At 42.1% G+C, this 13797-nt stretch overlaps 1 protein-coding gene across 4 annotated transcripts in view; it reads right to left on the reverse strand.

The window, feature by feature from the left end:
- Positions 1–1878: 1878 nt before the first annotated feature.
- Positions 1879–13797, reverse strand: part of TAF4 (TATA-box binding protein associated factor 4) — a 78215-nt gene continuing 66296 nt past the window's right edge. For all 4 annotated transcript variants that reach the window (XM_060277332.1, XM_060277333.1, XM_060277331.1 and 1 more), the window contains 4 exons: positions 13104–13229; positions 10951–11007; positions 10670–10789; positions 1879–2839 (listed from right to left, as the gene is read on the reverse strand). In XM_060277332.1, the coding sequence (XP_060133315.1) occupies positions 2672–2839; positions 10670–10789; positions 10951–11007; positions 13104–13229 (471 nt within the window). In that variant the 3' untranslated portion in view covers positions 1879–2671. The remainder of the gene's footprint in view (positions 2840–10669; positions 10790–10950; positions 11008–13103; positions 13230–13797) is intronic.

Genomic DNA, 13797 nt, shown 5'->3' on the forward strand with positions numbered 1-13797 from the left:
CCAGGCTATAATATTAGGCCAAAGGTCCACATCCTTGAAAATGTCCTGGAAAGCTTTTTTAGTTATCTAGTTCCTAAAACTATAAATGTAAGCTTGCCAACCTGTAGGTAGTACCTGGGAAAATATCAGAAGCCACATTTCCCAGGTGGTGGTACCTTCCATCGCACTATATCCTTCCAACATCCAGCAAAATTAATTATGGAAAATTGGCATACATTGCAAATGTACTTCATTTACATAGCTGACATAGGATTCAGCTTTTTTAATCTCAGAATTATATTTGTTTCCCTGCCTTTCTTTTTTTGCGTGAAGCCTACGTGTTTCTATCCAATCTCCGCGCTCCCCACCCTCCTTGCATGCTCTTTCCTGCTCAACCTTTGTAAAATAAACAAGCAGCCAAACTTACCTATTGGATTTATCTCCCTCCATTGCACCCTGAGCTCAGGTTGGCATAAATATTTTCCCAACTATTCTGCTGGAAAAACGTGGCTGGCGCAAGGTCTCTTAGGAGGGGCAGCCATGCTCAGCCTGCTGCCCGGAACCAGAAATCCCCAAAGCCCAGGCAGCACAGCAAATACTGCATGCTCTGAAGACATCCGGATTGGACTTTTGTAAATGTGCTCTACAATTCAGAAACTTCAACTGGAAATGCAGTCTACAGATTACAGGCTGGAGTTGAGGAAGGCTGATGTAGGGACTTGAACCCAGTTTTCCGTCTCCCAAATCCAGTATTCTAACCACTATTCCACAGTAGCTGAATCTTAAGACGCTGAACTGTTTAGGCAAAGTACATATTTGCAGGTTTAGATAACTTGTATAATTTATTCCAAGTGCAGAAGCGGAGTTTCCTTGGCATACAGTTTGTAATTTTATTTCAGGCACTGATCACCGTGGTGAATTGTTAACTTCCCAACACTGCTTAAAACCAAGAGAGGTTATTTCTTCGAATGTTATTTTTTTTATAAGGGAGGGGGGTAGCAGTGTAGGGTCGGGGAGGGGGGGGGAGAAATTAAATAAATCCAGAAACAGAAGTATTTTTATAGAGCAAAAATACATACACAGGTACAGATAAATTTGTTTTTAATAAAGGAGTTAATTTTCTTTCAATCCTATATAAAACAATAGCAATTAAAAACTTCATTTCTGAAAGTAAAATATTTACATATGAACAAGGAACTGTGCAAAATTTACATGAAAATAAAATGGAAAGACAGGATTTTTATTCCCTAAAAGACGAAATAAAAAGGTGTAACAGTTTGTAGGGTGTTTGATAAAAATACTGATCAGCATTCAGTTTACACACAAAAAGAGTTAAGGTGCAATCCACCGGAAACGCTTCTCGCACAAGGCTCCGTTGAAACCCAATGCCATTTCATGTCGCAGAGCTCCCTTCGTTTCAATAGGATTTGCACAAGAAGTGTTCACGGTGGCCCCTGCCCTTAAAATCTAACATGAGAGTTCACACAAAGAAAGCCGACATATTTACAGTCATAAAAGTACTATCAATAGACAATTTAATACAATAACCTCTGAAAATATAAAGAACCAATTAGTATATTTGTAATAAAAAAATAGGTACAAAGAGGGGAATTTTGCTCTGGACGTCTTTAAAGTAAGCCCATAGCTTGCATACAGTCTTTTAGCAAAATAATTATAGTTTACATAGCCATTTTTTTTAATGTTATGTGCCAAAAATTATGTACATTTACTGACAAAATACACCAACCATTTTTCAACACTTGATTTCACACTGAGAAACTGTCTTTTTTGATGATTCCTCTCAACTTTGATTTTTATTTAATCTAAGCTTTCACTTTCGCTAAAAAACACAGTGCAAGTAAAATATATTTATGCTGAAAAGGTTTTTTCTTTTTTTCCTTTTTCCTTTTTTTGTTTTAAACTTTACAGCTTTACAAACTATAGCAAATAAAATGCATTTCTTTTTTTCTTTTTCTATTTTTACAGATGCTGATAAAACATTCAGAAGTAACCCTCCTTTGTGGGCCTTCAGAGTGGGGGTTGCCTCTAATAAGCGATAATAACAAGATTAAAAGAATTGAGGTTACGCTTAAAATTAAGTGTAATCTAGGATCTGAACAATTTTGGGCAGGAAAAGATAAATATTTATTAAAATCAGTTCGCTTTGCTAACTGACTCCTTTTAAAAGCTAAAATAAAATGAGGTCATCTGCTGTAGACATATACCTATATAATCGATCTCGTTAAGTAAAACTGAACTAAAATGCACAATTAATGTTGAAATTGCTACAGGATCTGACACAGAGTAGCTGGTTATTTGCTAAACGGTTCCATCAGTCTCTATAATATGGCTTGTTTGGCAAGAAGGCCACTCAATCAAAGAGATGAGTTAAACTTTAAATTGTCCTCTTATCGACTCCTCAGGCCTTTGCAAGTCTCCTTACTGTCAAAGAAAGGGAGATCTCTCTCTTACACCAAAGAGTTTGTAATAAATGGGACTAGAAAACGGTTCCTTGTAAAGAGGTGGTTGTCTCAGAGTGGTGGTGGTGGTGGTTGTTTGTTGATGGGGTGTGTGTTTTTCTTAAACTGTATCCCATATGCTCGTTACAAAAAGGCGTAATCTGCAAATATATATAAAAAAGTGTCCCCAGGTGTCTTCTCCGCCCAAAATACCTTGATGTTCTCCACTTTTTTTACTTAAGGAATGCTTTGTATAGCAATAGTGAATGGCTTGTCTCTCGCTCATTTTCTAAACATAATATGAGGTCCCTGAGGTTCACCCGCGTTATCCTTTGCCGTGTAAACTGCCTGGCTGTTCCGACTCCAGAGCTGCCTGGCACTGCCACACTCGTGCTGGATCCCTGAAAACAGAAAGAGGAGAAGTTAGTTCATTTTCCAAGCCCCTCGGAGAAGCCTTTGCGGCGGTGGAAGCTGTGCGGAATACAGTGTGTGCGAACAGGGCAATGGGTTAGTTCTCCGAGCTAGCGGTATAGCGGAATAAGCAACATGCATCTCTTAGAAAGTCCCCTCTAAGTCAGGGATGGGAAGCTTAAATGGCCTCAGCCCTATATACTCAAAGGAGCATCTCCACCCCCATCGTTCAGCCCGGACCCTGAGGTCCAAGCTCCGAGGGCCTTCTGGCAGTTCCCTCACTGAGAGAAGTGAAGTTACAAGGAACCAGGCAGAGGGACCTCTTGGTGGTATAATAATAATAATAATAATAATAATAATAATAATAATAATACCCCACTCTTCTGGCGGGTTTTCCCACCTACTCTAGAACGGCTCCCAACAGAATATATTCAAAAGTGACAAAAGATCAAACATTAAAAACTTCCCTAAACAGGACTGCCTTCAGATGCTTTCTAAAAAGTCAGAGCTGAACGATGGGGGTGGAGACGCTCCTTCAGGTATACTGGGCTGAGGTCGTTTATGGCTTTAAAGGTCAGCACCACACTTTGAATTGTGCTCGGAAACATACAGGCACACGGGTAGTTGTGCCTGCCCTGTGGAACGCCCTCCCGTCAGATGTCAAGGAAATAAACAATCCTTGACTTTTAGAAGACACCTGAAGGAAGGACTGGACAGGGGAGTTTTTAACATTTGATGTTTTACTGTGTTTACTGTGTTTAACTTGTTGGAAGCCACCCAGAGTGGCTGGAGCAACTCAGTCAGATGAGTGGCTTATAAAGTTGTTGTTGTTGTTGTTGTTGTTGTTGTTGTTGTTTGTTGTTTATTATAGCTAGTTCTTCCCACCTGCAGTTCCTGTTTGCTGCCTCTTATGCAAATACATTCTAGGTTCCTTGCCATTTCTACAGCCCCCTTTCAGTAAAGTAGCATTCATTTCTTATCCTGACAACAACCCAGTAAAGTGATTAGACCACAGGACTCTCTGCATGACTTTTATGGTAATACAAATGACTTGGCTCAAGGCTCTCTAAATGGACAGCTTTCAGCTTGGCCCTACCTAAAACAAACAACACTTTATATACTATTGCACCAGACTGGCTCCAGGGTGTGTAAGCATCCATCAACATTTTAGAAGACCTCTGGACTTTTATCCCACCTCGCGTAGTGGTCAATTTGTTTGTTTGTTTTACTGGAGTAATTTCTACCCTGAACTTTGTGTATCAAGAGAGATATGCAAGGTGGCTTGTAACAATAAAAAGAGTGATGCAAAATAATTAAAACCATTAAAACAGAAATAAAGTGGGGAACAGAGGCAGCAGGTAAAAAGCTAATGCAATTTTGCAGAACGCTAAAGACATGAACAGCACAGATTAAATACCTGCTGGCATATAACTGAAACATTCTGAGAATGATGCTACTCTGCCTTAGCATCAACGGGCCAACATCTGTTTCATAAGCCATTATAAAGACACACTCATGGGGGCAGTATTATCCAGGGGACATCTGTCCCCAGACACCCAAAGCATCATGGGAACTATGGAATCCACATAGGAGTTGGAGGAAAACTAAGGCACATTCTATGATTTTCGATCCTCTGGGGTGTCTTTTTAACAAGCACTGAACATTCATTTTTGTAGTATGAGGCCACATAACAACATGAAGCATTCTCACTGTCGGGGGTGGGGGGGGGGATCATCCAGTAGTTGCAGGATTCCATTCCCTGAAGACCCGGAAATTGTTATCACCCAGCCTACCTATGAGTGCATCTATAGCACTTAGAATTATAGAATCGTAGAGTTGGAAGAGACCCAACGGTCATCTAGTCCAGGCATAGGCAATCTTGGCCCTCCTGATGTTTTGGGACTACAACTCCCATCATCCCTGCCCACTGGTCCTGTTAGCTAGGGATGATGAGAGTTGTAGTCCCAAAACATCTGGAGGGCCGAGTTTGCCTGTGCCTGATCTAGTCCAACCCCCTACAATGCAGGAACCTCAGCTAAAGCATCCATGAGAGATGGCCAATTCAACCTCTGCTTAGAAACCTCCAAGGAAGGAGATCTTTGAAGAGAACAGAAGATATCTGCCTTGCTGCAAGAGTCTTGGCTTTCTGCTTCCAAAGAGGTCAGGCCTATATTCAAGATGGGGCTGATGAGAGTTGTAGTCCAAAATATCTCAAAAGTACCAGGTTGGCGAAGGCTGGCCTAAGCAAACGCCAAAGGCGAGTGGCGGACCCAAGATTTGCAAATCTTACAGTGGCAGTAAAAAGCTGAGTGCCCAAGTCAGTTAAGGGTCAGAGACTGGGGAGCTCTGGTTATCGCTATCACTGGTATTATAAACTGAACGTATTGATGTGGCAAGACATTGAACCTGCGCTATAAGATATCAGCCTGTTCGAAGCCGACGCAGATGTGCCTGTAAAAGCCACAAAGCGCAGGGTGAGCTTGAGGCACAAGCAGTTGTTTGGGGAAGGTGCGAAAAATTCCCTCTCAGTCCCTGGTCTTCACCCACATCTCAGCTTCTATACATCCTGGAAAGCCAACCAGACACTTTCAACCAGCCTAGGTAGTTTAGAGCCAGCTTCAGTGACCAGCTTATGATATGACAAACTACTCAAACATTTGGCACCCCATGTTTACAGCCTTTTATGAGCACAGTCCTTCCTGCTGAGAGCATGACACTTTTGCAAATAAATGTCAGGCAGGAGCAACTGCTCTGGCCCACAATAAACATAACTATGGATGACTGAGGGTGAATTTGTTTAACAGTATGCTATTTAGCACAAGCTCTGTATTTTTTAAAGGGGGAGAGAACAGCAGGGGCTATATTTCACACAGTTTTGGAAGTCATATGCTAAACTCAAGGAACGTCATTGCAGATTACATCACTTCTCATATTGTGTTGTTGTTGTAGTTGCTGTTATTTATTGAATTTGCATACCGCCCTTCATCCGCAGATTAAGACTACAGAAGCAGCAGAAATACACATAGCTTTTGTTTCGTAAAATGATGAGTACTAAAAGGTAAGTCAACTTAACAAAAACAAAGAATAGGAGTGAGTTATCGCATCGGAAGAGACAGGAGGTTTTGCAGCATCTCCTCATTGTCTTGGAATGCATGTGGAGAGGCAGTAATGAGCTGAGACCAGCAGGTGGCATATATAGACCAAAGAATTCGCCTCTGCTCTGATTTTTCTATATTAAAAAAAAAGAACCAAGGGAGATATACCACCTGGAATGATTGCTAATTGGTGTACAAGTTGAAGCTGCAGTTTGCACAAACTGAGCAGATGCAGTTTAGTACTATTTGCCTTAACAGGGTCATATTTGACAAAAATATTAGGATTATTATTTTTTAAGTGCACAGTGGTACTGTCCTCCCACTCTTCTACCTTCTTGATTCTCAGCCTTTCCTTTCCTGATACACTGTAGTGCCCCCAACAGGGTCCCATTCATTCACCACTCCAGCCCCCAGGATCACGATCCATCTGCCCCCTCCTTCTTCAATGTGCAGCCTCTTCTAACAGTGTGACCAAAGGCTCACATACCTCAAATCTATCCCTGCCAAATTCCTCACTCTAAGCCCCTTGCTTTAGACAGGACCGCCCCCTTCCAGAAAGCAACGTGCTTGAAAGTAGAAACTAAGCTCAAAAGGCTTGAGAAACATTGCATATATCTGCCCAAATACCAATTCAAAGGCTGCCTCCTCACGTGTGAGTTAAAACTATGCAGAAGGAGCATCCTGTTTGAAGGCTCCATAATTCTAGGGAGTGTGTGGTGAAGAGAGGCAGAGAGAAGGAATAGCGTAAGAACCTCTTAGTCACTTGTGGGGTCAAACTGGGTCATGGCCAAGAATTGGGGTGTGTGTGTCTGAGGTATATTATGGGAGCCTTTAAGCTAATCAGGCAATCTTGTCACAATATATTTTGATGCTTCACAGAAATGCTCAAACAGCTGAATTTGCACAGTTAGAGCAACAAATTAATTTGTCCAGGTAAAACCTGGGCTTTTGACATCATCTCGGATATTGAACATCATATCCACAAGCTAATTGTGCAATCACATTTTCTTGGCTTTTTTCCCCTTTTGCTTTGCCCACAGGTGACTTACTGTATATTCCTGTGTATAAGACTACTTTTGTATAAGACTACTTTTTAACCCAGGAAAATCTTCTCAAAAGCCGGGGGTCGTCTTATATACCTGTATACCTGAAGGAGCGTCTCCACCCCCATCGTTCAGCCCGGACACTGAGATCCAGCGCCGAGGGCCTTCTGGCGGTTCCCTCACTGCGAGAAGCAAAGCTACAGGGAACCAGGCAGAGGGCCTTCTCGGTAGTGGCGCCTGCCCTGTGGAATGCCCTCCCATCGGAGGTCAACTACCTGACATTTTAGAAAACACCTAAAGGCAGCCCTGTTTAGGGAAGTTTTTAATCTGTGATATTTTAATGTATTTTGGTATCTGTTGGAAGCCGCCCAGACTGGCGGGGGAAACCCAGCCAGATGGGTGGGGTATAAATAATAAATAATAATAAATAATAATTATACGCCGGGTCATATTTCTTATACGGCGAGTATATCCCAAACTCTATATTTTAACTGGAAAAGTCGGGGGTCGTCTTATACGCCCAGTCGTCTTATACACCGGAGGTCCGACATTCCTTGGATATCAGCATGCTAGTTTGATTTGGTAATACTGCTTTAACTGCAAGAAAAACACCCCCACCATGTGTGCGTGCACTAAGAGAGAGACAAGGGGAGCTCAGTTTTAAAATGTCAACTGCAGCAGCAGCAGCAGCTGCACAGCTGCGAGTCAATTAAATCCAAAGCAGCTGGTTCTTAATTAAGCAAACAAAAGCTTCGATTTAGGACATTTGGCTATCCCGTAATAGATTAATCTAAGATAACTAAATTGATCACAGTTTGCTGATGTGCAAACAAGAATTTCTAAATAATGAAAAGCAGATTCCATATACTGAAGGACATATGAAGTTAAATGTTCATGTGTACTGTGGTACCTACAGTTACGAACGTAATTCGTTCCGGAGGTCCGTTTTTAACCTGAAACCACCTGTAACATGAAGCGCACTTTTGCTAATAGCGCCTCCCACTGTTGCTGTGCTGCCAGCGCGTGACTTCCGCTCGCATCCCAAGGCAAACTGGGAACATCTACTTCCGGGTTAGCACAGCTCGTAACCCGAAGCATTCGCAAGGAGGACGGTTCGTAACACGAGGTTCCACTGTATGCCTGAAGGTTTATGTGTGTGTGATCCTAATAGCCCGCATGGTATTTTAAATCTACCTTGGATAAATATGTAGGAACTAAATGAAACTGCTTTCAAACACAGCAGTGTAGGTCCACTTAGCAGTGACCTGCCACTAGAGAGGAACAATTGTGGTAGGGCTTCATGATACAATGTAGTTGGGGGACCAATGCCATACTCAGGTATTGGGGAACCTCTGGTCCAGGGTCCAAAGGAACCCTCCAGAAATCTCTGATTGGCCTTTGAGACTCTTGCTAAGCCATGCTCCCTCCCCCCAGACAATCCTGCTCTGGGTTCTCGGCTGCTTTTGCCTGGCTGCCACTGTGCAATGACTCTTGCTTACCTGAACAAAGAGATGTGTGAACATTAATCTCCCATTTATACTGTACAGAAGAAAGAAAGCTTCACACCCATTGCTCCACCCATTTTTGCCCCTGGCACCACCCACCACTGGAACGTGGCCTACTGGACACAGACTTCCCAAATGACGCAATGGGCATGATGAAGTCCTTCTCTTTAACGGTAGGCAGAAACCCTGATCCTGAATGAACTAGAAAAGAAGATCACTTCTGCACCTCAAATCAGGGAGCAGGTGCTATTGCCCAATAAAAACTAAACATTCTTGTTTACCCAGGCCTTTGGCAATTAAATAATCTATAGTCTGTTAAATGTATACTGGGGGGTGGGGGGCAGTTATCATGATTGTTTTATTATTATGCTGTGTATTATGTTTATTATGCTGCATAAATTATGTTCTTAATGTTGCGCACCGCCCTGGGATCTTTGGATAAAGGGTGGTATATAAATTTTAGTACTACTACTACTACTACTAATAATAATAATAATAATAATTCTACTACTACTACTAATAATAATAATAATAATTCTGACTGATAGGTTTGGAAGCAAGTTTACTGGTAAGGTTTGGAAGTAAGTTGTTTTAGGCTCTGATCCTAAAAAGACTTAACTAGGGAGTAAACCCAACTGAACACAGCTTACTTCTAAATTTGCTCAGCATACCTAATGGACTTAAGACACAATGGATGCTATTTGGGAGCACTGCTCCAAGTTTGAGCGATGATAATTTTGTTGCATTCCCTATTTTCCCCCATCTTTCTAGGTGCTACTATTGCTGAGAACGCAACTTAAGTTTTTAAAATTAAGTAAGCTTTGAGCTCGATTTAACTCAACTCCCTTCTCCCCAAGACTTCACAGACACAGTCCCATAGAATTCATTACAATGCCCTTTTAGATATGGGTGTTTGGATTCAAATGGATTTATAAAACCTATGTAAATGTTTTTTAGATTTATAAAAACTATGTAAGATTTATAAAATATTTACTAGTAACAATATAAACACACGCAAGAGAAACTTGCAGCTTCTAGGAAAGGGGAATTTTGCAGAGATATTTCTAGATAGGATTATCAGCTTCTGCACTATCATTTTGTGCCTTCAACCAGTCCTACTGTCAAGAAAAGTGAGACTACTACCTCAAGCAGCTGATTTTGGGCAACAATTTAGTTAATTCATTGCTGTTGTATATTTTACTTCAGGGAAGGGAAAGAGCTGCTTATGGGATTTTCTACCCCAGTGCCAAAATAAATGTTGTTGGCCTTTGGGGTACTATTGTGCAACTGCTGCTCTGCCCGAGACAGGAATTCAACAGGTTCCACTAATACACACTCCAGAACTTAAAGAGTGTATCTACTCAATTTCTGCCTGTAATTAAAGCCTCTGTTAGAAGAGAAAATGGAAACTTGTTTCAATGAGTGTTATCCAAATTGCTATTCGCAGGAAAGCCTGCAACATGAAAATCATTTTTGTCAAGAGCTATGCAGAAGAAGATGAACTTCAAATCTCATTTTCTTCCACTGCTGCTACAGCAATAAAGAAAACAAATTGGCAGATATATCTGCTTTTATATTAATATAGGTTTTCTGTGAGGCATCTGGAATTGCAGATCAGATATATTGAGGCCCCAACCCTTTGTTTAAGAGAACTACAACCATTATGAAGCATTCCAGAGGTTACATCTCACACACAAAATGCAAACTTTATATCCTGTTTCACATCAAGAAAGATTTTTTTTGCACATTCTGCACCACTAAGAAAAGACAGATGAAGAATCTGTTCCAACACATCTTGAAATTATCAGTCCAAAGACATTCAGATAAACTTAACAGTAAAGCCTCTTAAAATATTACGCCTGTCAGAACTTACACAGTTGTAAGAAAGAACATGGCAGATAGGCTTAAAGAAATTTAAGGTATATAGCAAAAGGCACCCAAGGGTAATTACAAAGTGTGCAGCAGTGGGGCAGGAAAGTGTACCAGCAACGAGACTTGCAACTTACATAGGTGTGGTGCACACTTTGTTAAACCTGGGGTGGCTTACACCCGCAACAAGAAAATCTGTTCTGGGCAAGAGTGAAATGCGCTTCCAATTTCAGTTTAGTTTGAAACTGTACCAGAGCTATCAGAAGTCTAGGATGCAATGATGTACAAACAGAGTTGTAGTCTTGTACCTCTGTCCCTGATCCGGAGCCTGGGGAATCCACTTTCCTCTTCTTTCTGGGTCCTATTGCAGCCAAGGCAGTCAAGTTGGCATCCCTCTGTCTCATTTGTGCTAGTTCCTGTTGCTGCATCTGTGTTTGGCAAAACAGAAAAAGCCACCGTTTTCCTTTGTGTTTTTACTCTCTCCCATGCTCGTTTTGGAATGCAGTCATTACTACGCAGGTGAAAATATAACAAGTGCAGCACCGAGATGATAAATACGATGGGCGGTTTGGAATAAAAAAAACCATACCTCCTTGGCTTTCTGTTTCAACCTAAGCTGCTCCGGGTCTTCTTGTCTAGATCGAGACTGTGTTGATGAAGAATTTCAAAGTGGCAGCAGGGAGAAGGAGAGGGAAGACAAAGTAAGGGGGAAAAAAGAGAGAATAAATCAGAGACATTTTAAAAATGTGTTCTTGGCTATACCATATGTTTCGTATTTTAACTATATTCCAAACACAGATTATTGAGTTATTAGTTATTGCATTTATCTTGCACTTAATCCTCCAAGGAGCTCAAGGTGGTATGCATGGTTTCCCCGCCCCTCCCCATTTAATCTCCACAATGACCCTGTGAGGTAGGTGAGAAAGGTGAGGTTCAGAGGCACTGACTGGCCCAATTTTACCCACGGAGCTTTATGGCCAAGTGGGGATTTGAACCCTGGTCTCCTAGGTCCTAGTCCAACACTAGCACATGCTCAGATTTTCAAATTTAAGATGATGAGCTACCACACTGGTGGCTGGGAAAGTGAGGAAGAAACAGACCGGATCCAGCCAAATACCCAGACACCCACCCCAAGCTCTGGCATAGTTCTAGTTACAAAAGAAAGGAGACTGAATGGAGGGTTTTTCCCTTCCTCTTGATAATTCCTTGGTGATTTCTGGTGTCCGGATAACTTCAGATCCAAGGAACCTAATATAGATATTCTGATCTCCTAGCAAATTGTGGAAATCACTGGGTCTCACGCTTTGGGTATGAGACAGGCTGCTGGCCTCTCCGTTATACACAGCAATGAAGTCTAGCAGTTACTTATTTTTCACACATGTATCTTGGCTCTTCCGTGAAGGATCTGAGAATGGCATACAGGGGGTTATCTGCCGAAGGAGCATCTCCACCCCCATCGTTCAGCCCGGACACTGAGGTCCAGCTCCGATGGCCTTCTGGCGTTTCCCTCACTGTGAGAAGTGAGGTTACAGGGTACCAGGCAGAGGGCCTTCTCGGTGGTGGCACCTGCCCTGTAGAACGCCCTCCATCAGATGTCAAGGAAATAAACAACTATCTGACTTTCAGAAGACATCTGAAGGCATCCCTGTTTAGGGAAGTTTTTAATGTTTGATGTTTTATTGTATTTTTAGTATTCTGTTGGGAGCTGCCCAGAGAGACTGGGGAAAATATTTTAAAATAATTATTATTATTGATTATCCTCATAACAACCCTGTGGGCTGAGACACGTGCTTACAATTTCCAATTGTGCCACAGAACTTTCTCCTCCTCTGCAGGCCCTGCACACCCACAAAATCTGCTTCTGGGGGCTGCAGGACAATCTGGGGGGCAGCACAGGGAGAGGAGAGGATGGGGAAGTTGCACGGTGCAAGTGGAACTCTACTAGCGCTGTGTTGGGTATGACCCACGGTGACTGACCTAAAGTCACCCAGGGAGTTTCATAGCTCAGTCCGGATTCAAACCAAGCAGCAAAGCTCTCACTGGATTTGCGCCTCCATAAGGAGAAAGCAGGAGGTTCCACGCTACCCCTTTTGTGCCTGGTTTTACAAAATGCATTTGCATAGGGCATTTTGCTTCTCTTTGAGCCATCATTGAGAGTGCAAAATGTTATTCAATTCAATCTCCCCGTTCAAAGGAGTACAAAGCGTTTTCCACTTCAGTTTCTGGGCTACAGTTATAGGCTGGGATCCAAAGAGCTCGCTTAGACCTGAGGAAGTATTCCCATCCACACCAGAATCCCCCAGCTGTTTTCACAGAATCATAGAATCGTAGAGTTGGAAGGGACCAGGAAGATCATCCAGTCCAACCCCCTGCAACGCAGGAGGAATCTTTTTTGTAACATGGGGCTCAAATCCATGACCCAGAGATTAAGAGCCTCATGCTCTACAAGAGTGCTGCTGGGGGCGATTTCCAAAATTGCTGGGAGTGGCTTCTGGATGATGAAGGACACCGACACGCCCTCCCCGAAAAAGGTGGGGGGGCACCTGTCTGGATAAAGCTTGACATATAGTCCTTTTGTGGTTCTGAACTAAAGACAGCATGCAAAAGATCAGGGCATTTAGGGTTATAAGAGCCTCCCGTCTCATTTCCCGGCCAGGAGAACAAAAGAACCGCAGCTCTTTCAATGTCAAATGCGACACTTGTCAATCTATTAGGGGTGAAAAACAACAACAAAGCACTTGCCTTTGCTGCGCGCATTAGAATTTCCCTTTCTTGTTCATCTTTCCTCTGTTTTTCTATTTGATCAAGTTGTTCAAAGAATTTGAGCTGCGCCCGAACATCACTTGCTTGTTCGTATCTTTCATCATCCTAAAAAATGTGGTGAAATGGTTTTCATTAGGGGGGAAAATGGGGGGGGATCACAAAGCTGTTCAATTGTACTGCACAGCTAAAAGAGACAGACACACACACACACACACACACACACACACACACACACACATAAAGCTCAATATGTTCACTTAGTCGTCTTCAAACAGCAAGTTAATCTTTAAACTCATACAGCTGGCTAAAAATGTGTTGTTGTTTTGTTGTTTTAATTCCACAAACTTTTCTATGATCTCATCAGGGTCTATAACATTCAAGTGATATTTTCTGCTTCCTTTTTCAAAAAGATTCTTTTCCCCTAAAAGCCCAGTTCTTTAGGTCATGGAAACCTGTCAAGTCAACTCAAGAATATCCGATACTTATCCTTCTTTTAATATTTTACACAATTTCATTTCCAGAGCTTGGTCTAAGGCGTAAAAAATAGGACAGCCAGTAGATCAGGCTAATGGTTCATCGTTTCCTCTATTTTGTATCTGATAATAGCTGGAGGTGGATTTTGAGAAAGCATGTAATGGCACAGAATATCAAGACAACCACTGCCTAATCTCCT

Source organism: Zootoca vivipara, chromosome 7 (assembly GCF_963506605.1).
Source record: "Zootoca vivipara chromosome 7, rZooViv1.1, whole genome shotgun sequence".
Classification (NCBI taxonomy): Eukaryota; Metazoa; Chordata; class Lepidosauria; order Squamata; family Lacertidae; genus Zootoca; species Zootoca vivipara.